General features: G+C 63.6%; 3 protein-coding genes across 8 annotated transcripts in view; 2 read left to right on the top strand and 1 right to left on the bottom strand.

Annotated features, from left to right (window-relative positions):
* CC1H1orf159 (chromosome C1 C1orf159 homolog) overlaps nt 1-5,217 on the top strand; it is a 32,093-nt gene extending 26,876 nt beyond the window's left edge. The window contains exons 7-10 of one of the 3 annotated variants that reach the window (XM_045475192.1): nt 986-1,120; nt 2,457-2,482; nt 2,580-2,610; nt 4,080-5,217. In XM_045475192.1, the coding sequence (XP_045331148.1) occupies nt 986-1,120; nt 2,457-2,482; nt 2,580-2,610; nt 4,080-4,177 (290 nt within the window). In that variant the 3' untranslated portion in view covers nt 4,178-5,217. Of the gene's footprint in view, nt 1-985; nt 1,121-2,456; nt 2,611-3,335; nt 3,458-4,079 lie in introns of those variants that run through there. The other 2 variants (XM_045475193.1, XM_045475191.1) reach the window with 2 other exon arrangements.
* RNF223 (ring finger protein 223) lies at nt 4,205-11,912 on the top strand. 3 transcript variants are annotated; one of them, XM_045475195.1, is made up of 5 exons: nt 4,205-4,318; nt 6,621-6,692; nt 8,781-9,145; nt 9,413-10,270; nt 10,584-11,912. In XM_045475195.1, the coding sequence occupies exon 5, from the start codon at nt 10,593-10,595 to the stop codon at nt 11,358-11,360; it is 768 nt and encodes a 255-aa protein (XP_045331151.1). In that variant the 5' UTR covers nt 4,205-4,318; nt 6,621-6,692; nt 8,781-9,145; nt 9,413-10,270; nt 10,584-10,592; the 3' UTR covers nt 11,361-11,912. The 3 variants fall into 3 exon arrangements, with proteins under 3 accessions (XP_045331151.1, XP_045331150.1, XP_045331152.1); XM_045475194.1 differs by lacking the exon at nt 9,413-10,270; XM_045475196.1 differs by lacking the exon at nt 9,413-10,270 and having other exon boundaries at nt 4,298-4,318; nt 9,031-9,145.
* Nucleotides 11,913-12,654: 742 nt separating this feature from the next.
* Nucleotides 12,655-25,073, bottom strand: LOC123596990 (tyrosine-protein phosphatase non-receptor type 11-like). 2 transcript variants are annotated; one of them, XM_045475189.1, is made up of 15 exons: nt 25,001-25,073; nt 19,214-19,336; nt 17,949-18,146; nt 17,138-17,324; nt 16,936-17,055; nt 16,613-16,726; nt 16,354-16,450; nt 16,012-16,091; nt 15,471-15,626; nt 15,119-15,250; nt 14,233-14,387; nt 14,061-14,128; nt 13,755-13,903; nt 13,550-13,641; nt 12,655-13,412 (listed from the first exon to the last, which is right to left on the bottom strand). In XM_045475189.1, the coding sequence occupies exons 1-15, from the start codon at nt 25,012-25,014 to the stop codon at nt 13,244-13,246; spliced, it is 1,854 nt and encodes a 617-aa protein (XP_045331145.1). In that variant the 5' UTR covers nt 25,015-25,073; the 3' UTR covers nt 12,655-13,243. The 2 variants fall into 2 exon arrangements, with proteins under 2 accessions (XP_045331145.1, XP_045331146.1); XM_045475190.1 differs by lacking the exon at nt 16,613-16,726.
* Nucleotides 25,074-25,917: the final 844 nt, after the last annotated feature.

Below are 25,917 nucleotides of genomic sequence, written 5' to 3'. Positions count from 1 at the left end.
CTCCTGCACACTCTGTCCTCAGCCTGCTCCTGATCACTGGGCGTCCCGTCCCGTCCGAGATAACGGCACGGTCCTGCCACGGAGGTGTGGCACCCCAGCCACTGGGGCCACTGCAGTCGGGGAGCAGGACCAGCCCCGGGAGTGGTCGCCTCTTCTGAGGTGACCAGGTCGTGACGGGGTCTCGTGACCTGCGGACGCTGGGCCTTCGGCAGAGGACACGTTGTACGTGGACTGAGAGGGCTCTGGCCTTCTGCGCAAGTTTCAGGACCAGAAGCAAGGGGCTTCGTGCCGGCCTGGACCACCAAGGTCGGCCACCAGAGGAGGAGTTTTAGGGCGGGGTCAGCACAGACGGCCCCAGCCTCCTGTGATACCGTGCCGGGCCTAGCAGTGGGGCTGCTGATGGCGGAAGGCCGCGAGTCTGGCTGTCGGGCCCATTTTCACTGCAGCCAGTTTGGGGCGGGACACCCTTGCCAAACGAGCTGGAATTCATCCCCGCTTCTAGGTTCCAGTGTAGCCGCAGCCACGCCTCATGCCTGTCCACAGGCAGTCTGAGAGCACTTTCCCTACAGTTGCCATCCAGAGCCCCCGCCCACGGGCCCAGCCAGCCTGTCCTGCTGACCCGTGTAGGTAGAGATGGGCAGGCATCGTGGGCCCAGGGTCCCCTCTGCTGACCGGCCCCCAGGAGGCGAGGATGTCGTGGGAACCGCTGCCTCTGAGTCGAGGGCTTTGACCTGGATGCCAGGGGTACGGGAGTCCACAGTCCGTGCCGAGCCTTTGGGAAGGAGACGGGGACCCCGGGGCCTGCTGTTCTCGGGGGCTGGAATCCTCAGCCCTCTCCATATCCCACCCCCCCGTGAGAAGCCTGAGGCCGAGGGAGGCTGAGCACCTCAGCCCCACAGCCCAGGTGTGTTCAGGAACAGGGGTCTGGGGGGTCCCCTGAGGCCTGTCCAGGCTTGCCACTGGCTGCCACTCACTCTGCTCACAGGGGGCCCTCAAGTGGCAGCCTCTCTCTTCCTGGGGACATTCTTCATCAGCTCTGGCCTCATCCTCTCCGTGGCTGGGTTCTTCTATCTGAAGCGAACCAGTAAACTCCCCAAGGTCTTCTACGGGAGAAACAAAGGTATTTCCTCCTGCCACCGTGGCAACACCCTGCTGAGCCAGAGGGTCCTGCCCAGTGCCCACGCCCGCACAGAGCCACGGGTACTGCCTGGGGGGCACGGAGAAGTGGGGGCCGGGGTGGCGAGATCCAGGGTGCCCAGCAACGAAGACTCCTCGAACGACAGGAAGGGGACTGGCTTGTCACGTGGTTCTTGTGTCTGAGAGTAAGAGGGGCAGCCACTTCCTAGGGAGGCTCCCGTGTGGATTCTGTGGGACTCTCAGGGTGGAGGTGTTGGCGAGACGCCACCTCAGGGCATCACAGCGGGGTCGCTGATGCGGGGTGGGAGGGGTGTGGGGAGGGGGTGACATCCCTGGTCGAGGGGGCCACCTGCCTGCAGCTCCTCCAGCCAGCTGTCTCCTCTCCCCGTCCTGCCTCCCTGGGACTGGGGGGGACAGGCAGGCTGGTGCAGGGACAGTGGGGCCCCATGCCACTCCAGCTTACCCCGGACTGGATCGCAGACCCGCCTCCCTCCCGAAGATATGGGTGTCACTCCTGCCGTGCCCTCGGGTGTGCCAGGCAGATGGTCTGGCCGACGGATCTGATCCTACAGTGGACAGTGCTGGGGGTGATTAGCTAGAGCTTCCTTACCTGGCCTCAGTGAGACCCTGTCCGCCTACTGATGGCCGATGCTGGGGGCCTCCGAGGGGCTGTTGTAGCTCGAAGGTCCTGAGAGTCAGGGGCCGGGCCCCCACACCAGTCAGGATGGGCACTCCGAGTCCGCCGTGGGAGGCTGCTCCGCTGCAGTGGCCACGGAGGTCCTGGTGTGTCAGTGCAGTGGCCGGGGCACTCCCACTCCGAGCCTCCTCCCTACCGCCCCCAGAGCTGCTCCTGGGCAGCCTAGGTGCCCACCAAGAGCGCAGGGGTGCATAGCGGCCTACCCAACGGAGGTGAGAAGTGGGCACTGTGGTGGTCTCTTGAGGCGGGCCCTCAGCCCTGGGCCTCACCTGGAAATGCAGGCAAGGGTAGAGCCTTCTCTGTCTCTCTGACGGTGCTGGAGACCAAGAGGAATGTGCCTGCTGAGGGCTGGCTTGTGGCTCCGCCAAGAGGGCCTGGGAGGGCGGCTCTCCCTGGGGTGCTTGGGGGCCCGTCTCCCCAAGTGCATCTGGGAAGTGTGGCCGGACAGACCACTGCTAGGCTGAGGGCACTGCTGGGCAGGTGTGTGCAGGTGGGGCTGGGCTGAGCCTGGAGCGGGGAAAGAGCCTCTGCAGGCCCTGGGGACCCCCTCCCTAGGCGAGGGACCCCCGCCCCGGGCGAGGCAGCTATGTGGCCTCCAGGTGACGCCTGCGTTTGCCCGCAGCCCCTGCCCTGCAGCCTGGCGAAGCTGTAAGTAACCAGAAGGATGGGCTGAGTGCCCCCGTGTCGTGGGCCTCTGTGCTGGGGGCCACCTGCACTTCTCACTGTGCCTTTTCTCCTTTTCAAGGCTGCTATGATTCCCCCGCCACAGTCCTCAGGTACGTCAGTCCTCATCTCAGGGTGAAAGATTTCAAAATTGTCCCTCCCTTGGGATCAGCCGCCCTTCAGGGACCACTGCAGGACTGGGCTCTGCAGGCACCTGGCCCTGTAGTTCTCGGGACACCAGGTTCTCCCATCGTCAGCCACGGGACACCGGGTTCCCCCGTCGTCAACCACGGGACACCGGGTTCCCCCGTCGTCAGCCACGGGACACCGGGTTCCCCTATGGTCAACTGCAGCTCCCGTGCCTTTTCCTTTCGTTCTTGACCTGCTGAGTCTGTCGGGAGAGAAGGAGAATACCCAGCAGAGGGTCTGGGGCCATCCCCGGAAGCCTTTGCTTGGCCCTCCCCAAGTCCCAGCTCTAGCTGGGCCGTAGGTGCAGGGAGCAGGCTGGCCCCTCCGGGTGGCTGGCACTTCAGTTTTACTGGGTCAGGTGTGCCCCACCTTGGATGATTCCGGGAGTAGGTACACATATGAACCCTGTTATAGATGGCGCCATGACCACAGAGAGGTTAAGTGACTGGCCCACGGTCACACAGCCACAGGCCATGCGGCAAGTCTCCTGGCCTTCCCAGTCTCGTTCTTACCTCTGTGCACAAGTCTGGAGTGGGGACAGGGTGGGTGTCCCTCTTCTTTGGGCACAAAGGAGTTACTTGGTCAAGGCTAGCTCCTCCCTGCCCCACACAACGCTTGTCTGATGTCTCTAAAGCAGTGCCACCTACAGGCATCTTGAATGTAAGTTCCTTGCATTAGCACCCCGGGGCCGTCATAACAAATGCCCGCGAACTGCAACTGCGGGCCTTGAAGCAACAGAAATGCACTCCGTCCCAGCTCAGGAGGCCAGAGGTCAGAAATCGAGGTGGGGGGCGGGGGCTCTCCTTCCCGAGTCTCCAGGGGAGGGTCCGTCCTGCCTCCTCCGGCCTCTGGTGGCTCCAGGCCACACCACTCCAGCCTCTGTCCCCCAACTTCACGTGACTTCTCCTGGGTCTCCTCTCTCTGCCTCCCTCTTGTGAGGACGCTGGCCATCGGATTTAGGGCCCACCAGATAATCCAGGAGGATCTCATCTCAAGACCCTCAATCACATCTGCAAATACCCTTTTTCCAAGTAAGGTCACATCTGCAGGTTCTGGGGCTCCGGACGTGGACACATTTGGGGGGACACCATCCAGTCCTATTGTGCCTCATGGGACCTGTTGGCCTCTGTGTTTTGGGAGAGCAAGGTGCTCGTCCAGGCCAAGGTGCTCGGGGTGCAGGGGCACCGAGTGTCCCGAATGAGCGGAGCGTTCGTCACAGAGTCTCCCCTCAGCTGCGGCCACTCCGCTCACAAGCTGGAGCTCAGTGGGATTCCCTCCCCCTCGGCTGCGGCCACACCCCACTCCTGTGAGCCGTGCTGAGAGCCGACACCGGGGGCCATTCCTCCTGTCCCAGGCCCTCCTCTGACCCTGCCCGTTTCTGACCCTGTTTCAGTGCGGAAGCCGCGCTATGTCAGACGGGAGCGGCCTTTGGACAGGGACACAGGCCCCACTGCCATCTCCTCGGTGGAGGCCCGGGTCAGCAACGTCTGACCCGGGGACCCGCCCACAACTCTGCACACCGCCTCGGAGAGAGCCCAGCACACAGAGGGCAGGTCTGGACACGGCCCCTGGCTCAGCTTGACCGTCTCCCAGCGACAGATGCTCAGTTGGAACCCGCCCAGCTGCTGGAAGGTGCTTCTTCCCACCCCACAGCTGCTCAGTGTAACGGAGGGGGAGGCGCCCCTGAGGCGGGCTCCAGAGCGTGGCCGTGTGGGGTCTGGGCCCCTCAGGAGAGACAAGGACTGCTGGGCTTCTCCGTGCTTGGCAAAGCTGGGAGCTCGGCCAACCCGCCTATCAGAGCCCACAGCGGGCAGACATCCCCCGCACCACCAGGCCAGTCGGCCTCCCGGCCTCCCCGCCCGGACGGTGTCCGGACCAGGGGAGGTGGGGCATGAGAACTGGCCCCTCCAAGGCTGAGGCGCCTACAGGGCCGTCCTGTAGCCAAGAGCCCCGCCCCCTCACCCCGAGCCCCCAAACCACAGATTTCCAGGAGCTGCAGAGGCGAGTTTCTTGGTTTGCTACTGACTTCTGTCAGTTTGAAGCAGCAAAGGCGGAGGGGCCCTGCTGTCCGCTCTGTCGCCCGCTCATCACCTGCTCCCCACACGGGGCCCGCGTGCTGCAGGGACGTGTCCACCCAGGGTCACATTTACCTGTGACTGCTGCCTGGGTAGCCTGGTCTGGATGGACCTGTGGCGGGCCGTGCTGTCCCTGGCTGCTTGCACACAGAAAGGGGTTCCCGAGGAGAAAGGAGCGATTGTGGCTACCTCCCACGCACCGGGCTCGGCCCTGTCCTTCCCAGATTCTCAGTCGAGAATGATGGCTCCTCCAGCACCTGGTCCACATCCCAGGGTCCCGAGGCAGGGCCTGTGTGCTCAGCTGCTGTGCCCTTCTGCACCGTGACACGTGGCCCACGCGTCTACAGTTTATGGGTACGAGCTCGTTCGAGACTTGAACCCGTGACGGGCCCAGCACTGAGCGGGGCGCAGCAGCTCAAAATCAGTGTCAATAAACTATTCAGGGCTTTCCCCATCCTCACTGCGCCAAGGGTCCTCTGTTCCTCAGTAAGGGTGAGGCCCCGCTGTGGCCTGGCCCCCCCCGCCCCACCGTGGGGGAGACCTAGGGGCACCGAGAAAGCCAAGTCCCCCACGGCGGGCCCCCAGCCAGGCTGATGTGGACTCCTTCACTTCTCCAGGAATGGTGACCTGTCCCTGTGGGCACTGTTGTTCTTTCCTCTGTCCTCTTGGTGTGAGGAGAAGGGGACCCAGAAGGAGGTGGGGAGACCAGGCTCAGGGTCCCCCCCCCCCCAGCTTCAGGGACCACGGGGAAGTGAGGTGACACTCCACTGCCCATCTGTGCCGATCAGAGGCTGGGAGGCTGGGACTGAGAGCCAGGGGAGAACGTGCAGGACCGTCCAGACTCCCTTGGTTTCTGTGGCCCCCGAGGTCGGGGGGGCGGGGGGGCGGTGTCCCATCCTGTGGATCCTTGTGGGGAGGGAGGCAGACGTGTGAAGACACTCGCTCGTCCCCGTTCCCACATTTGCACCAAACCCTTGCTGCCAATCTGGGGACAAAACAGGAATTGAAGAGCCATGTTCAACCAGGACAGCAGGTACAGCCAGTCAGGCCCTGAAGGCCCGGGCTGGGCACAGATGCCCCCAACCCCACCTCCGGCGGCCTTCTCTATTTCCTCCACCCTAAGCTGCAAACTGGAAACCTGGGGCCATTCTAACATCTCCGAGTCCTCCCCCCACCCCCAGCCCCCAGCCCCAGCTTTGCCCCATCCCTGGCAGCAAAGACAAGTCTGTATTTCACCCTGCCACCCCTCTGGCTCCTACACTCAGGATGACCTTGCCCTGACATTCAAGGCCTGGGTGGCTTGGCCTCCGTGGCCCTCAGCCACGCCAGCTGAGCCCCCGCCCCCAAGCCTGAGACCACAGATTTCCAGGAGCTGCAGAGGCAAGATTCTGCCACTGGACACCCCTGGGCCTGCGTGCCACTGTTCTCTAGGCCCCAGTGGGGAGTGTGGTCACTGGACCAGTTCCATGACCCTAATGGGCATTCAGGCTAGAAAGCCTGTGAGTGAGTGGGTGCCATAGGGTATGGGGGCACCTGAGCTGGGGGCGGGTTAGCTGGCAGAGTCAGGGCATCCCCGGTGGGGCCCTGACCAGCCACTCCCATGTCCATCCTGAGCTCCAGCCGCAGCCAGCCCTTACCTGGATCCCAGCTCTCGTGTAAGAAGCCAAAATGAGGCCGATTTATGGGGTCATCGCTCAGGCCAAAGGCAGGTGGCGTACCTGTCACCTCCTGGCCCCCCACCATGTCAATTGCTTTGGAGATCCCCCTCGCCCTGGGAGGTGAGCATGGTGTGGGCGGTGAGCAGTTGGCGCAGTCCCCGGGTCATGGCTGGCGGCTCATTCGTTCGTTCATTCACTCAGCACTAGGAGAATCACTGAAAGCCGGAAGAGGTCAGAGGCCAGCAAGAGGAAGCACTCCAGCAGCATTAGGAGGTGGGTGCACAGAGCAGGACCGGGTGGGGCGCAAGGAGGTAACGTGAGTGCAGGGGTCCCGGCCAGGAGCCCGGGCACAAGGCCCCAGAAGGAGGTGGCCGCAGCATGATGGGGGAGGGCTGGCCGACTGACCTGAGGGGACCCGGTTCTCCATGCCGGGCATGAGAGGGACAGGACGGGCTGAGTCCACCGGACATCCTGGCAGGGTTTCCTCATGCCCCCAGGGCAGTGCTGAGCCCAGCCAGAGCCCAGGGCCCGTTCTCTGCCCATGTGGGAACCGCAGCCCGGATGTGTCCCAGAGTCTCTCCCGTATCACTGTCCCCGGCTGGTAGGGATGGGGCAGCAGAGCAGTTGACAGATCAGCCAGCACTGGGCAGGTAGGGTTGGGGGCTCGGCCCTCACACCCCCGGGCCACCTGGGCCCCAGATGAGCCCTGAAGGGCCTCTTCGTGCAGCGGCCATTGTGTGTGTCCTTGACAGCACTTGGGGTTTGAAGCCTGTTCTGTCCCAGTCCTGGGGGGGCGGGCCCATAGCCGAGGCGGCCCTTGGGGTACAGTCCTCCCTGCTCATCTGGCCAAGGACAACGTCTGTGTCCAGCCCAGAGCTCCTAGGTGTCTGGGGACCCCCACATCTCAAAAGCCACAGATGGACAGGGGTGAGGTGCTCATTAGGGACCTTGTCTTCTCCTCAGCACAGCGAGTCCCAGGCCTGTGGGGTCACACACTGAAAGCCATGCTCCCTGCACGTGTGTGTGTGTGTGTGTGCACCTGCAGCCGAGGGACACATTTGTGCTCAAACACAGCCAGGTTGGCCCGTTGGCACACATATACCCCCTCACACAGAGAGCGCGTGTGGCCCCGCATCCACGCAGCACAGCTGCCCATCGCCGGGTGGAGTATGAGCAGGGGTGTGGGTACCAGCTGGGTCAGCCAGGTCGTGAGCTGCCGAGATCCCGGTGCCAGGGTCTGGACCCTGCTCCCGTGCAGTCAGGCCTGGCCACCGCCCCAGATGGCACATTCCTCGGGCCTTCCCTTTGCCTCTGGGCACTGACTTGTCCACTGAGGAGCTCAAGTGATCTCAGAGCTTGAATATTCCCAGAAGCCCTCAGGAGGGTGTTCTCAGAGCAGAGAGACAGAGGGCACTTCCTGGAGGCAGCATGTGGCCCTGAGTCACGGTCCCCTTGGGAACCAGCACCCTGTCACGCAGACGCTGGGCCAGGCCCACACAGTAGCTCCCCACATTGAGCCCCCAGCCCTCTGAATTTCCACCCCCTCTCTGGGTCCCTACCCCCTGGCTGAGCTCCCCCTCCCCTGGCCAGCCAGCACACCTCTGTGAATGAGCGGGGTCTCTGGTTTCCCACTGTCAGAGCAGGTGCGACATGGCTGTGAGGGGCACAAGCCATACCACTGGCTGGGCCTCAGCCCCCCACGTCCTCCACCCAGGCCCCCAGGCCCCCAGGCCCTCCATTCAGCCCCCCTGCCTTAGCCCCAGGCCTTTGCATAGGCTGGCCCTGGGGTCTGCGAGGACCCCACACTGGCTGAAGCCATTACCCCTCCCCCCAGGAAGATCTCCAGGCCTCCTGGCTGTGTCCGGGCTTCCTTGTGCCCTTGTGTGTCACTGAGGGTGTCCCCAGCAGACACTCACCCAAAACAAGTCCTATGGCCAGTCTGATCCCTCACTTGTCCTTGCCCTGACTCCACCCCGGGGGTGCCCAGCCCTGACCTCTCGCCCCACTCCCTGGACCCAGAGCAGGAAGTTCCCTCGTGGGTGTGTACGTTGGGGTGGCACACGCATGTCAGTGGGCAGTGTGGATGAGGTGGGGGGTGACGAGCGAGGCTGAGCTTGGGGGTGGGGGGCTCCTCGGAGAGGCCCTCCTGGGAGGCCCACCTAGTAGCTCAGGTGCACCAGGGCCTTAAACAGGGTCAGTGAGTGGATCGGTTTCTGGACCGGCTCCTCCAATATCCCAGGGCCTGCTGCGGGGGGAGGTTTTACCCAGGCATCCGGCCCGACCATGGAGGCCTACGCCGACCGCCAGCCTCACCCCAGACTCTGATCTCTCGCCTCTGACTTCCTGCCCGCCGCTGCCCAGCCTGCCAGGGTGAGGACAGGAGGCCAGCCAATCCCGGAGGCCCCAGGCCACGCCCCTGGCCTGCATGACCTCGAGTGTATAAATACACCTGCCAGGAGTCCACACCCAGAGAACTCACACCTGCTCAGACGGTGCTCTGCATCTGGAAGGGCACACACGCTCCCCCGAGCCCCACCTGCCTGGGATAGAGAAGAGGGCACGCTTGCCAGACCGGTGCCACCAGGACAGCTGCCGGCAGCCTCTTCCGTAGGGGGACGCCTGCCAGGTGGAGCACGGGCCGGCCCTGCTGGGCAGGAGGGCTCAGGGCCTGGCCGTGGCCCAGCCAAGAGGATCATGCCCAGCCCTTGCTGAACCCCGGCCACCAGGTAAGGCCAGCTCGGCTGGCACTCACCCCTCACTGGTACAGGCTCAGGGTGGGGTGCCTCTGAGGAGGGCCGGGACCTCAGTGCCAGGGAACTGATCACGTGGGGGCACGCTGGCCTGGAAGAGGTTAGCCCGCGGTCCCCTCCCAGACCATGCCGAGGCTGCTGCCGTCCCCAAAATGTGGTGACATTTCATGTTGCAATGCTGGGAGCACTCGTGACATCACGGTGACCTCACCATGATTCACGGTGGTCACGGTCATCATGCAGCAACACCCAAACCTTCAGGACACATCACCACAGAGTCATTCCGCTGGTCCACCTGGATGAACCAGCAAGCCAGGGCCAGGGGTCACGTCTGGGGGCGGGGGGGATTCCTTCTGAGCTCCATAGGGTCTGTCCGCTGTCCTCCTTGCCTTCCCTCCTCCAGGCAGGGCCCTGGGCAGCAGGCAGGTCACCCGAGTCCTCCCCGGTGAACAGAGGCCCGGTCTGCTGTGGGAATGGGAGTCAGGAGGGTCAGGAGGGTGGCGGCTGTGTGCCTACGGGACCCTGCAGGGGGCCGGGTTATCCTGGAGGATGGCTGGGGCTCCTCCACCTCTGGCTCCCGGGCTGAGGTGCATCTCCAGGCCCCGAGGGCCAGCAGAAAGCCCTCGTCACCAGCCGGACATGCTGGCCCTACCGGTTCGGGCAAGGCTGGGAAACGAACCATCCTTAGGACGCCGGCCCCCACCCCTGTGCGGCTGGCCCTGTTTGACTTCCCCCAGCCTGCCAGCTCATCCTGGAGCCTAGACCGAGTCCGGACTCTCACCCAGTTGGGCCTGGCACCCTGCCCTCACGCACCTACCCGAAAACTGGATGTGTACCAACAAATCAGATCCCCGTGTCGGGATCCACGTTCAAACCCATTTCGTCTGACGCAGCGTCACACTCTTCCAGTGAGAGCCCAGGCCCTGCCGACCTCTTGACCAGGTGACCCTGGCTGAGTCACTCCACCCTCTAAGGTGCCTTTTTTATGCCGTGGCTCTTGTGTCACGTGACTTGGGCCCACTGTGGCAGAGCCCAGATGTCAATAGTAACGATTGTGGGCCATTGTCATCGACTTTTTTTCTGCCCAGATGGCACAGCCAGGTAGGACAGGCCCCGTAGGTGGCGTCCGCTAAGCAGTCAGCACGATGCCCTTGCGCGCACGGACTCCGTGGCCAGGCCATCCGTGGGCCGGTCAGACCTGGAGCACCCCCACCCGCAGATGCTCACCCCTGACTCGGCATGTGGGGGAGGGCAGGATTACAACTTGAACAGAAAGACCTTGACTTGGGTATGGGGCCTTTCTAGAGTGGGCCTAGCAGAGATCTCTGGGGCCGGTGTGGGTGAGAGAGACAGCAGACTGTGCAGGGAAGGGGCAGCCTGTGGTCACTCACAGCGCACTCCGTTCGTCCCACAGCTCGGAGGCATGTCGTCAGGCCAGCAGGCGTGGCCTACGGCCATGCTGGCCCCTGGTCGGACCAGCCCTGCAGCCACGGTGCCCGGGTCCCCCAGCTCAGCCAGCAGCCCCAGGTCCCCCAGCACCCCGAGCTCAGAGAAGGCGGCCTCCCCGCTGGAATGCTCCATCTGCTTCTCGGGCTACGACAACCTCTTCAAGACGCCGAAGGAGCTCTCCTGCACACACGTCTTCTGCCTGGAGTGCCTGGCACGGCTGGCGGCCGCCCGGCCAACCGGCCAGGCCGGCAGCGAGGCCGTGCCCTGCCCGTTCTGCCGGCAGCCTACGGCTGTGCCTGCCGCCGGGGCCCCCGCGCTGCGCACCAGCCGCCAGCTGCAGGCCAGGATGCCGGCTCACCTGCGGCGGGAGGAGCCCGTGTGGCTGGAGGGCACGAAGCTGTGCTGCCGCCCACCGCCCTCCGCGCCGGGCCTTCCCGAGCCTGGCTTCGTGTGTGTGGACGTGGGCCTGAGCAAGCCTGCCCAGCCCGCCGCACCCACGCCCACTCCAGACCCCGCGCGCCACCGGGGCCGCCGGGCCCGCTGCTGGGCCCGCTGCAGGAACTGGAGGCGGGTGGCGCTGGTCACAGCCCTGCTGCTGGTGCTCTCCTGTGTGGTGCTCTGGCCCGTGCAGTGCGCGCTCAAGACTGGGAACTTGCACTGCCTTCCTCAGCCCTCCGCGGCCGCGGCCACGGCCACGGCCACGGCCACCGCTTTCTCTTCTGGGCCCCTGGCTGACAACTAGGGTCAGCCGCCCCTGCCCCAGCTGCCCGCGTGGGTCCCTTGCCCCCCGCTGGGTCACAGGTGCAGCAGCTCTTGGGAGTCGGTCCCCTGGAGGAGCCCCAACATCTCTGAGGACCCCATTTCCCATTCGACTCACCTTCCTTGCACTCTGTGGTGCTGGGTCCCGACGGCATGAATAAAGGGGTCCCTGAAGCCTCCAAGAATCACAGGCTCCCACGGATCCCAGAGCCCACCTTCCTCTTTGCCAGGGTGCAGATGGAGACCCGGGCCCAGGAGAGACGGCCTTGGTCAGGTCCCTCCCTCTACGCTGTGAACCACCTGCAGTGGGAGCCCTTGGCTGAGAAGGGAGGGGACTCGCCATCTTTATTTTCACATTTCACCCATGGCCCCTTCCCCAGGCAGGGCTGGCCCCTTCCATCGTGCGGGAAGTGGGGTGGGCAGGATGGGGGTGGCGACCAGGGGGACAGAGGGCAGCAGCAAGAGGCCGGGTCCCCCGGTGCCCACCCCCCTCTCCTAAACTGTACATTTTTAAATAAATTATTTTGTATCCACATTTGGTAAGGGGTCCTCACCCTGTAAGCCCTCCTCCCTGCACCACCGAGCCTCTCCCTCCCAGAAGAGCCAGGTCTGCCCCTGCCTCAGAGAGCTTTAAGGCAAGCGGAAACCCCCACCGGATTGAACTCCCAGCAGCCCCCAGGGCAGACAGACCCCAGGTTCTAGGGCGTCCAACTCCTGTTCCCTGGGCTGTGGATGGGTTGGAGCAGTCCTGCCCTTCCCCTAGAACTTTGAGGCTCCCCCGGGAAGATGGGGAGGGGCTGGAGTAGCTGGGCCAGAGTGGGGCGGGGCCCTGGCGTGGTTCAGAGCCCCCCACTGTGGACACAGCAGGTGGCACCCCAAGAAGTCGTAGAACCCCAGGACTGAGCTCCTGGGAACCGAGGCCTAAGGGTGTACAGAAGCAGAAGTGACCACCAGTGTATCCCTGAAGATCTCTCACAGATCCGCCCCGGGCCCGGCCTGGCTGGTGAAGCCGCAAGGTGCGGCGGCTGGAGGGATGGGCGGGAGGCCGCCCGGATCCGCTCCTGCTGTCGGCCCCAGGAATCCCACACCGCCAGTTAGCACGGCGAAGAGAGGCCAGGCTGGTTCCGGCTCGCCAGGCCTCAGACTCCTCACCCCTCGCCCCAAAGCCCAGGACTTCCTGTTCCAACCAGCGGGGTTTCTGGCCGGCCTGGGATAGGGAGGGTGCTCAGGGAGACCCTCGAGAGGCTGGGCCCCAGACCCCAACGAAGACGCGGAACTGAGAACGAGGCATTTTATTGAGGGTCCCACAAAGCCACAGGGCGTTCCGAGATGGGAGGGTGTGGCCACAGACTACATGCGGGCGACATCACACCCGTCACACACACCAGTCCACACGTGAGACCCACGCCAGGCACGTGACGTCGCACACGCACTCACACGGGCATCTCGCACGTTCCCTGATGAAGCATTTTCCACATGTAACCTGTGCTGTGGGTCGGGCCGAAGACCAGCTCTGAAGGGGGGTGGCTGGGGTACAGGGGAGCTAGGCACAACACCAACGGCTACAGTCCCGTCAAGCACAGACTGGCCACTTGCTCGCCGGTGACTCACGTCACACATACAGGCCGACACTCAAACGTGGCACACGTGGGGTCGCACTGGTCACTGTGCTGTGCGGGTGGTGACTGGTGGCCCCCCGGTGAGTGACAAACCACTGCCCTGAAGCCCTGCTCCCCCCTCTTCCCTCACCTGGGAGCCCCAGAAAGGGCAGGGGCACTCGGGGCTCCCGACTGCCCCTCCCCATTTCTAGGCATCCAGGCCCAGGCCAGGGAGGGTCTGAGGGTTCCAGGACCCCTCCCCCAGCACTCAGGGACAAGCTCCGGGCTGTACAGGGCTGTGCACAGTCTTTTGAGGAGTGTGTCTTGCTGGCTCCCGCCTCCAGCCGCGGCTCCGGGCCCTGGGGGGTGGGGGGGTGGGGGGGCGGCGCCCTCGAAGACCGTCACCGCCCGAGGCCCCCCGCAGGCCCTCTGGGGTCCTGCGGGCGGAGAGAGGGTTCGGCCGGCGGCGCAGGCGCGCGGGATCCCGTCCCCCCACGGCCTGCCCACTCCCGGAGACTACGCCGTCCCGCCCCCACCCCGGGCCCCGGGCCCGCGCCCTGACGGCCCCACTCACGCCGCCGGTGCCCGGGACGACGCGGGCCCAGGGCTGCGGCCCGGGTCTGCCGACGCGAGGCCCGCGTTCAGATGGTCGTGCTCTTCTGGCGGCTGGCGCGGGGGGGGGAGGGGGGGGGTCGGGGTGAGGGTGGGGTGGGGGGACACCCGCCGGTCACCAGGGTGCGGTCGGCGCAGGCCCCGCCCCAGCCCGGCCCCGCCCCCACCTGCTCGCGCAGACGCAGCTGCTCGTCCTGGATGTACCGCTGCAGCGCCAGGTACACGAACTTGTACTGCGCCTCGGTCTGCACCATCCCCGAGCGCTGCCGTCGCACCAGCTGGATCGTCTTGGGCACATCGATGTCGCAGTCCAGACCTGGGCACGAGCGCGCTCAGGGCGGAACGGGGCGGGGGGGGGGGGGGGGGCGGCGGGGTAGACGGGGGGCGGGGCCGGCGCCGGGGAGGCGGGGTAGCCGGGAGGAGAGGGCCTCGATAGGAGGGGCTGGCCTGCGGGAAGGGGCCGCGCGGCTCACCCCGCCTGCGGATGCTGTCCACCAGGATGTCAATCACGATGATGGTGCCAGTGCGTCCGATGCCGGCGCTGTGGGGACGGAGCAGGAGGCCTGGGAAGAGTTTAGGGGAGAAGGCCGCGGCCCCGCCTCGGGGTGCACCTGCGTTGCCCGCCCACCCCATCCCCGATCGCACCTGCAATGCACCACCATGGGTCCGGCCCCTGGCATGCTGCTCTGTGCCGTGTTCACTCGGTCCAGGAAGTCGAGGACGCCGGCCGGCTCGGCCGGGACCCCGTGGTCTGGCCAGCTGAGGTACTGGTAGTGCTTCACTGTGCGCCGTGGCTCCCCCTGGGCAGGGCGGGCTGGTGAGTGCCAGCCAGGCCAGAATGGGCAGTTCCCAGGTGGGGCTGGGCCACAGGGTCAGAGTGGCACTGCTGTGACCTCCGCACCCCCAGGGCATGAGCTGGGAGGAGGCGGGGATTGCCATAAGGAGTGACCAGCAGGGTCAAGGCTGAGCAGAAAGGCTTGGGAGGGAAATAGGGAATTCAGGGCGTGGGGGCCCTCAGATGGCCCCAGGTGGCTCAGGCCCCTAGGGGAAGGAAGAGGGTGTGATGGGGTGAGGGAGCAAGTTTCAGGGACAACGACCTCCATTTGGGAAGAACCAAAGGGATGGTTAGACATAAGGGACGGGGTGGGCCATGGGAAGGGATCTGTGCCTGACACGAAAATAGGTACCGCTGGCATATGAAGGGCACTGAACCTGCTCAGTTGGCGCAGGGAAAGACTGGGGAGGGCGAGGCGGTGTGGGTGTGAGGCCACCCTGGAGTCGGACACCTGGGACCAGCGGCCTAAGGTTGAGATTGTGGCCTGCCTGTGAACGCTGCCCAGTAGAGCCCAGGCCAGGACTGTGCCCGCTGGGTTGAGGGATATGAATACCCCCAAGGCCAATGGGCTTGCCTGGAGCCACATGGGTGGGTGGGTTTTCTCTCCCAGCACAGGGCTCACCCCCAGCACAGACCTGGGGACTTCCTGACCACTGTGACCCTGGCCCTGCATATCTTGTGGCCCTCTAGGCTCACCTGATCTGGCCGCCACACCTGCAGTTCCCGCACACAGTAGCCCTGGGCCTGGTACTCAGCCAAGTTGCAGACACACACACGGCCATGTTCTTGGCGGCCATGCAGCTCTGGCCAATACCGGAAACATTTGTTCTGGGAGGGAGGGTGCATTGCAGCAGCTGTGCTGGAAGGCCACCTGCGCCCTTGCCCCTGTGCCCTGTGGGGACTCATGCACGCACATGCATCCGCAGGGGCTTTCCAGAGTCGTCCGCCGCTCCCCCCAGCTTCCCAAAGGCTGCAGGAGAAGAGGGGCTGGGCCGGCCACCACACGAACACATGGGGGGGGACAGGGCTGTCAAACCCAAGCTCATACCCGGCCTTGCTCCACCTCCCTTGTGGCCATGACAATGACACGTGTGTTCTCCTGGTGCACCATCGCCCAGAAGGCCGCCACTGTGGTCTGCAGACAGCCCTGGGTAGCGATGTATACCTTACCCTGTCCGTGGCCTGGCTTCTCTTCTGGATCACTCTGTAAGGGGATGGGGGCCAGGTGTCTGCAGTTTCCAGGATTTAAAGTGCCAGAGGACGATGCAAGTCTATGCAAACGATGTGCAAATTAGCAGCAGGTGGCTCACACACAGCCCCTCCTGCCCTAGGTGAGGGAGGAGCTTAGGACCAATATTTAGTCCGGCCCACTCTGAGGACTCCTTGGAAACCACCACAGTCCCTCTCCAACAACGTCTACTGTCCTGTCAGGGTCCATGGATCGTTCCTGGGCCCGCCAGAAAGAGCTCTGGGTTCATAATAGGGGGATGGGGTGACTGGCGTGTCCACACGTGGCTCAAGATGTCTGTCGGATCCATGCAAGACTGCGCACACAGCCGGCCACACACACCTGTCTCTCGCACACCCACCCTGATGTAGTTGGCGTTGATGTAGTTGGCTCCAGGCACGCTGTCGTCCACGTCATGCAGGGTGACACGGGTGGTATCAACTGGGAAGGGGAAGATACTGCTCGGGTCTCCGGGGGGGGGGTGGGGGGAGGAACGGACCCACCTGCCTCCTTGCCTGCTGACCCCATGGTGAGCAGGAGGAGGGAGGAAGGAGCCCTGAATGTGCAAGAGGGAAAAAGTCACACCGGTGGTGGGAGGTGACATCCGGCCTCAACCTCCCCAGGGCCCCTCCTTGCCAGATGGGCCCCCCATGGAGTGGATGGAGCTCTGGCCCCCAACGAAGCCCCCGCCCCCGGCCCTCACATGGAAGGATGTTCTTGTAGCGATTCTTGGCTTTGTTCTCCAGCCGCTGTCCCTCCTTCCGGGGATACAGGAGCTGGCATTCCTGCTGCTGCAGCATCTGGGCGGGGGGGGGGGGGGGGGGGGCAGAAGCTTCAGCCTGCTGCCCCACCCTCCCCCAGAGCCTTCAGTGACTGACCTACCTCCCCTCTGCTGGCCCTCACCCCAGCACCAAAGGACGGGAGTCCGTGGGAGAGTGGGCGGTGGGGAGAGGGGCGGGCACCTCAAACTCCTCCCAGAAGCCCTGCTTGGCCTTCTCGCCGGCGTCAGTGGCCCTGGTGAGCTCCTGTACTCGGCTCTCGATGCTTGCGGCATTGATCCTCGTGGCCTTGAGGGGCTGGCACGGAGAGGCCTGCGTCCAGGCTTAGCAGGGTCCAGCGGACCCCACAGCGCCCCCCAGGGGCGGCTGCTCTGGCCCCAGATTGGCCACCCTGCCCTCGGCACTGGCTAGCATCCTTTTTCCTGGGCACCACTGCCCCTGGGGCCCTCCCACCCCAGGGGTGCAGCTCGCTCCGGATCCTAAGGGTCATGTGCCTTGGGGCGTACCTGCTTGAGGTGCACCACGACCCCCGACTTCTCCACCATGGGGTTCTTCTTGTAGCACTCCACCAGGCCTCTGAGAGTGTCGAACCGTTCCCCACCTCCCACGTCATACGTGCCGTCTGGCTGTAGGGGCGGCAGTGAGGGGCCCGGCCGCTGCCCGCCTCCAGAGTCACAGCCCTACCTCACCCCTGCTGCCACCTCCCACCTCGAAGCGGATCATGATGTGTGTGACCCGCGGCCGGCGGTCTGCCTTGTCCAGCGGCTGCGTGAGCACCGACAGCACGAAGTCCCCGGGTTTGCTCCGACTCTCCCGCACCAGGAAGGTGCCCGGACATCCTTTTTCCATCAGCAGCTGCTCGGCCTCCTGTCCAGACAGGTGCCCATGGTACCACCTGGCCCAGGTGGAGGTGGGAAGCAGTGCAGGTGAGACCGGAGGCCATGGCCTGGCCAGGTGGGGGGACACGGACCCACCTGCAGCCAGAAGGCTCCAAGCCAGGACACAGACACAGGGACAGACAGACCCACTCAGACTTCAAGGGCCCCGGCGGTACACCTGCCCTGCCCAGCTCTCTGACTCTCACCCTACCCAGGAGAAGGCAGGAGTCAAGACAGGTGGGCTCTGCGGGGCCCAGGGTGGCCACCAGGTGGCAGCCTGGTCCCCAGCAAGGAGGGGCAGGGCCACCTTCCCAGACCCGCTCCATGCCCCCTCCCTGGCAGATGCAGCCTCTTCAGGCCTCAGCAGGGCAGGCAGGGAAACTGAGGCTGGAGAAAACTGCCCACGTGAGTCACCAGCCAGAGGGAAGGTACAAGACTGGCTACAGGGCTCCTGCTGTACACTCCCACCCCTGCAGCGAGTGCCCAGAACCCCAGGGGACACTCCCTCAACTTTGCTGCAGCTGTGCCCAAGCCTGAGCCTGAGCCGTGGAGGGCAGAGGACGCCCGGGGGCCATGCGCAGCACACCCCGCGCTCCTCGGACATGCACACGTTCACAAACATGCAGATGCCTGCCGCTCACCGCTCAGATGTGGGGTCCCGGCAGCCCAGTGGGTGCCGGAGCTCGACGGGGGCCCCGCTACGCTCGCGGAGCAGCCCCCCGTGCTGGCCTGTGTGGTGCTGCACCAGCTCGGCCAGCGTCGCAAACTTCTCCCCTCCGTAGAGGCCATAGTAGTCGCCCGTGTTTTGGATCTTGATGTGTGTCACCTCATCATGGCGCCTGGAAGGGTGGGCGCACCAATCACTGCTGTGGGGGGGGGGGGGGTCTGTCCCCACAACCCCCTTCTTCCCATCTCCGCCCTCAGTTTCCAGAACAGTCCCTGAGCTTTTCCAGCCCTGACATCTCTGCCTGTGTGCTCTTCCTCCATCAGGAACAGCCAAGGACAGGCCCCTCCGTGTCCAGCTAGGGTGGGGGCCCCACCATGGGGGGTGGACACCCCACCCCCCGCTGCCTCCTCCCCACCGTGCAGTCAGGACTGGGCTTGCAGACCATAGGCCTGATTCTCCCTTGGCCTGGAGGCAGATGCTAAAGCAGCCCTCCGCAAGGGGCTCTGCCTCACCCCAGACCACCTGCCTAGGGGCTCCAGCTGACTGGGGACAGGGCCCTCAAGATGGCTTCCCCAGGGTCACAGCATGTGATGCTATCAGGGAAGCCCCTGGAGGGAGAACCTCGGTCTCTCCGAGGTGGAGGAAGTCCATCCTGAGGGCTGGCATCATGACGCCTGCTGCCTCAGTTTTAACAGAGAAACTGGAAACATCTAGAGGCCTCTGGAAGCCACCCCCTGCCCTGATCACCACTCTGCTGGTTGCAGCCCTTTCCCATTCCTCCTCCCTACGCAGTGGCCCTTTCATGGCCTCCAGCCAGACCCCCTGTGGGCAGCATTTGCGAGCATCCCCAGGACACGGGATCATAATCAGGGCCACCGAGGCCCCTGTCCAGCACGCGAGACCCCTCAGAGGGCAGGAGGGAGGTCCTGACAACTCTCTACCTCACCGGGCCCTTCTAAATGACTCCCTCCTGCTCAGAAGCCGTCTGGTCAGGAATGCCAGACTTCCACCCACCCCTTGCCAAACCGTTGGCTCCCACCCCCCGACCAGACCCGGATTCTTGGATGTCCAGCCCCCAGCAGGGATCCTTACTGCCCAGGATGATGCCCAACACCCCTCTGGGAAGAGAGGGAGACTGATCCCCACCTGTCCCCCAGCTGAGGGTGTTCAGACGGCTGAGGCTCCTGGAGCCTCAGGCCCCTTCACACCTGGCCGTAGCACCCACCCACCTTCACCCACCTGACAGACAGTGTGAAGGCCCCTGGGCAGCTCTTGCTGGGTCTTGCCAGGAAGCTCCCGTGCTGGCCCCTGGACAGGAGCAGCCTCTCTGCTTCAACTCCACTGATGTTGGGGTGAAACCACCTGGCACGAGGACCACAAGTCGGTGATCCCAGAGAGCTGGGGTGACACTAACACTCCGGCCCCCCCGCCCCCCAAAATCCCGGCCCACATCCAACCTCCACCCATGGTGCCTGTTTTGGCCCCCCTGCTCGAAACCCGCATGGGTAATGACCACAGGGCCTGAGGCCTGTGTGGAAGGAGGTGGGGCTATGGGGTCCTGGGGACACAACTGGGCAGACCCCTGCAGCTGGGGTGGGGTGGAACAGACACCCTCCAGCACCTGCACACAGCTACCACTAGGAACCTCGCCTCAAACTCTGCGTCTGGTCCCTCCGGCCTTGCCAGGGCATCCCAGCTAGGCCAAAGGCACTTGGGTGCTCCAGTGTCACCCAGGGCTTCCTTCCCGCCCTCAGAGCCCATCAACAGACCCTGTTCGCTCCACCCCTTCCGGGGTGGTGTTGGCTACCGCCCTCTCCCAAGGGGCACCGGCCGCAGCCCCAGGAACCCCGCCATAATGTGTGAGTCGCTTAGTCAGCCCTCCCAACCACCCTTGTCCCCCGCCCCAGAACAAAAGCACAGCCTACAGGCTCAGGTCTACCTTCCACCCTGACCCCTCTCCCCAGCCCTAGTTCCTCACTCACGTGAGGTCATTGACCACAGGGCCTTTAGACCAGCTGTTCTCTGCTCCCTTGGCCCACCTCCCTATGGCTGAGGACTCCTCTCATTTCTCATCCCTTATTTTACTCTGCTTTATCTTTCTTCATAGTTTTTGTCACCTTCTGACACATGATACATTTATTGGTTTGCTGTCTATCTCCCACTTAAGGATTTAAGCTCCAAAGGGCGGAAACTGTTCCGTGCAGTGCTGTATCCCAGGGGCGAAAACAGTGCCTGGGTATTCGTGACTGTACTTGAATTAAGAAGCGAATGAACACGTGGGGCGCCTGGGTGGCTCAGTCGGTTGAGCGTCCGACTTCGGCTCAGGTCACGATCTCATGGTTCGGTTCATGAGTTCGAGCCCTGCGTCGGGCTCTGTGCCGACAGCTCAGAACCTGGGGGCTGTTTCGGATTCTGTGTCTCCCTCTCTCTGCCCCTCCCCCACTCGTGCTCGGTCTCTCAAAAATAAATAAACATTTTAAAAAATTAAAAAAAAAGAAGTGAATGAATACGTAAATGGTGGGGGCACGGGTGGATGGATGGGCTTCACTTGAGAGAAGGGCCTGGGCAGCTGCAGGTCAGGTCAGGAGCTGTCTTCCTTCTGCCAACCGTGGGGCCCGATACAGACTGAGGCAGGTGTTGGTAAAGGCCTAGAGGTGAGGGGGGAGTGTAGGCTGAGAGGGACCCCGCCCCTGCCCCCCGCCCTGCCTCCCGGGACTGTCCTCCTCCACAGCCTCTGCCATGAAGTGGGGGACAGGCCAGGAGGGCCCTCGCTCAGGGCTGTGCAGAAGCCCGTGTCCAGGGTCAGAGCTGCTGTGTTCTTTGCCCTCATAGCTTTTGCTTCCCTGTTACGGCAGGACTTTCTGGCCCAGGTTTAGATCTGACCCAACAATAGGAGCACGATGGTCCTGGCCTGTGGAGGCTTTTCTACAGTGGAAATGAGACCGTGTGTCTAAAGCTGCAGGACCCTTCTCCTCCAGGCTCTTCTCGTCCATCAGGCTTCCTTTCACTCCTGCCTTCAGGGCCTGTCCTGACGCCTCCAAGGAGCTATCTGTGTGCACAGTTGGCACGGGCGTGCCCAGCACAGCAGCCTACGGCACGCTGAAATGTGAATGTAAATGAATGAAAATTCAGCAAAGTCAAGACCTGGTTCCTCAGTCCCACGGCCACATTTCACTGCTGAGGGCCACGTGTGGCCCCAGAGACCACTGACAGTGGTAGGAGATACTTCCCTTGCTCTGTGCTGCTCTCCACTGTCCGCCCTTGCCCGAGTCCTCACAGACCTGTTCGCCCTCCAGCCCTACTGAGACCTCAGCATTGAGGGTGCCCATCGGGCTCGGGGACCTGTGGTCGGGCCTCAGTCCTCAGCAGCATTTGACCGACACAGGCACCCTGCCTCCTTCTAGAAACCTGTTCTCCGCTCCCCCCTGGTTTTCTGCCTCACCTGGCCAGGACCCTTTGCCGGGCCCTCCTCTTTCTGACCTGTCAATGTCAGAGCTCCCCACCTGTGCCCTGCGTGTGCCTACGCATCTGTGCGCCTTCTACACCTCCGGCCCCACCTGGGCTCATAGGTACTTCTCCCCTCGGCATCTCTACTTGGAAGCGTAGCAACATTTCTACCTTAACATTTGCAAAACTGAAAACTCCTGGCCATGCCCACAAGCCCCTGTTCCTTTACATGGTCCTCACTCAGTGAAGGGAGCCGCCACCCCTCACAGCTCAGGTCACCAACCCGCAGCCCCTCCGTGCTCTCTTCCCCAGAGCCCTCTTGTCCTACCTTGCAAACGCTCCCAGAACCAACCACCCCTGCTGGGCACGGCTCACCGTCTGTCTCTGCATTTTACTGCAGCCCCCACCGCTGTCCTACCTTCTACACAGGACATCTGTTAACAGCCCACGGGCACCTCCACACTTTTGTGTCAGCCTTGTCTTCACTGAGGGCAGGCTCAGTTCTGACCTCGATGGCTCCCCAGGGTCCATGTGTTGGTTCAGAGAGGCCTGGGAGCTCAGGTGACCTGCCTGGGGCCACCCAGCCTGAGCAACACTCCTGTTTTCACGCTCCCTGGGGAATGGGGGTTACCGCTGTCCAGGCACGTCCTGAGCACATTCTGAGCATTGCGTTTTGAGTTCTCCCTGACACGGGTTTGTAGGGGAGCCAGACCTGGAGGCAATTTTTGGTCAAGGGGTCCAGCAGGTGAGGCTGCCAGGGAAGGCTTCCTAGAAGAGGAGATGCCACATGGTGACCTCCAGGGCCCATCACAGGAGAGTGGAGGCCACCAGGAAGAGGGCAATGGCTTTGTGCTGTCGCTGGACCCGTGATGAGTTACCGTGGAGGCGGGGGGGACCCGAACCCGGAAGAACGCTTCCAACCACCCCTCCACCCTGGGCCACCTACTCTGCTGAACCACGTCCTGTGCCCAGACGCCCCCTCCCCCTGGCCACAGCAGCCTCAGATTCCAGTCCAAGATGGGCAATGCCCAGAGTGTGGGGACAGGGGTGGAGGGTGGAGGCCCAGAGTCAAAGCCACAGAGAGGGGTGCAGGGTACCTTGTTGTCCTTCCAGGGACTCTCAGTCATACTTTCCACTGCCCTCTCCTCCCCACAAACTGCCGCTGGGTATATCAGGTGGAAATCTCCAGGGGTGGGGCGTCCTGAGAGGTTGCAGCCACTCACACCACCGCCCTCCAGAATCCCAGGCTGAGGCAGGGCCTCACATCCCCCCAACCAAGCCTCGAGGTGGAGCTGACGCCCGGGAGGCCAGGAGGCTTGCTGCCCCTGGCTGAGGGGGAGGGGGAGGTGGGGAGGCTACAGGTCCCCACCTCCGAGTCCCATACCCTCTCTGTGCCAGGGCCCAGGGTCACCTCTGTGCCAAAGCGCTCCCTGCTCTGTGATGGGTCAGTGACTCAGCTCTGCCCTGGTGACATGTCCTTGCAGGCCCAGGGAAGGGGGGCAAGCAGGGTGAGCAAGGCATACTGGGCTCCCAACAGGTCTAATGGCTCGGACTCCTCAAGGCCCAGCTGAGCCCTGTCAGTGCTCTGGAGCCCAGGGACAGCCCGTGTCACCCAACGGATCAGCCTGAACCCAGACAGGGCACTGGCTGGTCTGGCTCCCTGTGTGGCCTTGCTCCAACCTCGGAACCCTGGAAGGCACACGAACAGCCTGTCAACACGCCTACACACACGTTACGGCGGCTGGACACTCCTGCAGGGCAGATGCTGTCGTGATGGTGGGGAATACACAGGCCAGTGGAGGAGGATTCTGGGTTAGAATTGCAGGCCTCAGGACCCCAGAGCACAGGCAATAATCCTTCTCCTTCTCCCTGCTCCCAGCGCCCCATCCGCAGACCCTGACCCTTCTGGTCCAGGAGGAAACTGAACCAAGGTCCACCCTGTCTATATAGAACTAAATTAACCAGAGATGCACCTTCTTCTCCAACTCCCGGAACAGAGGGTAAGCCTGAGGAGTGTAGCAGGCCCCCCACCCCACTGTAGGATCCAGCCCCCTCCCAGGCATCAGTACCAATGTACCTGCACCCAGTTCTCCCCACAGCACTAGAGGCCCCTGAGTGAGCAGAGCTGACAGAGGCGCCCATTGGCTCACAAGCCAGAGGGTGACTGGAAGGGGACACGAGGTGGAGTTGGGCACAGGGGGATAGATCTTACATGGCTTTTAGTCAGACCTGCCCAGGCCTGACAGGGGTGTGTAAGGGGCCCAGGGGCCAGAGGAGTGACAATCCAGATGGTTGCCACAGGGTGGGGCAGACAGGGGTTGGCAAGGGCGGGCAGAGCCCTACTCGGGGCTTTCCCAGGCTGGAGCAAGGTCACAGGCATGTGACACAGACTGGGCCTTCTCTGAGCACCAGAACTTGCCTGGAGAACAATTAAGAGTGAGGCTGAGGTGAGTCTGAGAGGTCATTCCAACCAGACCTCAAAACCTCCTCCTCCCTCAATTGGGGCTATTATCACAGAGCTTTGGAGCTGACACGTTCCGATTTCCACTACTCCTGAGCCTATGACCTTGATGGAGGCCTCTGTGCCTGGCTGCTTCCTAACCACATCCCTCATAGGGATCCCGGGACCCTCATCACTGAGGCACTGCTGGTGGGAGCTGTGGGGAGGCAGTGGCGTCCGCCTTGGGCTAAGGATCTTGCTCAGGCAGAGAGATACCCTTGGACCCTGAAGCCCAGACCTTGTCCAGCCCCTCATTGATCTAGGGAGTCACGCAGCGTCCTAGCACGACCCCTCCTGTGACCTCTGGCCTCACCCAGCCCCTAGTGATATGTGTTTCACACCCGTATGACCCCCCACTCACATCCACATGCACGCTAGAGTCTGAGCTCACATGCGTGTGTGCACACATCCAGATAGCAGGGATCCAGCAGAAAGGGCAGGAAGTGCCCAGTTCCTGTCACATTTCCCATTTTCCCTCTCCACGGAGGCAGGAAGCTGGCTTGACCTGCGGCCGCTCAGGCTCTCGAATCCCTTCTGCGAAGGTTGCCCCCTAAACCCGGCCCCAGGAGGGTCTAGAGCAAAGACGAGCCTGTCCAGGGGGAGCTGGTCCTTACAGCTAGGCAGGGTCAAGGGACCGAGTCTAGAGCAGGGGCAACTAGACCCTGCGGGACCCCTCAGTGCTACTGCCCTGGGTTTCAGGCCTGGGGAAGGAAGAGGTAACCCCCACCTGGCAGAAAACAGCTCCGATGGCCCAAACAGAGCCAGGAGCTGGGCAGAGTCTACACCTGCCGCCCACTCTAGGCTCCAACCACTGTTACCCACCACCTGCAGGGCATACTCTGTTCCCTAGAGTTAGGGTACCTCTGACCTTCACCCAGGCCCAGCCCCTCACCTCCCATTAAGAAAGAGTCCTTTCATTTGCCCGGGTGAGGCCCAGCCTCAAGGGCCTGGCAGTGGAGAGAGGCTGCGCCAGGAGGTCAGGCCTGGGGACCTGTCACTGCTAACCCGTCGGTGCCCGTCGGACCCGAAGCACATCTCCAGGGGTCGCGGCGTCAAGCCACCTAGCGGCCCCGGCTCACCTGCGCGAGGTCATGTCTGCTCCACGCTGGGCGCTTGGCGGGTCCAGGCGGCCGCGCCCTCGGGCCGCTTCAAGAAGGCCCCGCCCCCAGGAGCCCCGCCCACGCCGAGCCCCGCCCACTCGGAGCCCAGTCCCTGAGCTTCCTTAAAGGCGCCACGCCCACACGTCTCTCCGCGCTTGGGAGAAGTTGGGATAAAAGCCAAAGTTTTCGACGGCGCCCAACTTCAGAACCAGGGGATTCACGCGGGAGTCCCGGGCTCGGAGGACGAGGGAGCCGGGTGGCAGGGGTCCGAGTGGCCCCCAGCCTGGCCAGCCGCCTCCGCCGCTCTGCGACAGCGGATCGGTCCCGGCCCCCGCGTGTCCCAGAACCCGCAGACCTTTCCTGCCTTGCCTCCTTAATGGGGGGGGGGAGGGGGGATGTGCTCCCCTCATGGGGAGTGGGGGGAGGGGACTCGGAGCCAGAGGAGGAGACCCCTGAAGTGTTGAGGTGGAGGATGGGTTACTGGATCCACTGAGATAACCGCATCTTCCTCTAACCCCTCCTACCTAACGGGGCTTCCCTCGCCCCCCTCCACCTCTGCCACTCACACCAGACAGTCTCCGCACGTCCTAAGTGTTGCTGACACCCCCTTCACCTCAGAGCCTTTGCTTCTGCTACAGCTGCCCCCTGTCTGCTTGTTTCTTGCCCCCACCGGCCAAACCACCTTTCATAAGCCTCTTGCGGGGGAGCACCACCCTAATTTATCTGGGCTCTCAACCTTGAGATTCCCTCGTTCGGAATTTTGGGGCCCTCTCCTGTTCAACTCCCCTCTGCCACCTTTTCAGGAGTGGTACACCAAGGCATGGAAACTTCTGCAGCTTCCAACCCCTGTTCCTGGATCCCTATGCACCAATGTGGAGAGCAGGCCAGCTCTGGCT

The sequence above is a fragment of the Leopardus geoffroyi genome, chromosome C1, assembly GCF_018350155.1.
Source record: "Leopardus geoffroyi isolate Oge1 chromosome C1, O.geoffroyi_Oge1_pat1.0, whole genome shotgun sequence".
Classification (NCBI taxonomy): Eukaryota; Metazoa; Chordata; class Mammalia; order Carnivora; family Felidae; genus Leopardus; species Leopardus geoffroyi.
Note: the sequence above shows the minus strand (reverse complement) of the source record. Positions and strands in the feature narration are given on the sequence as shown.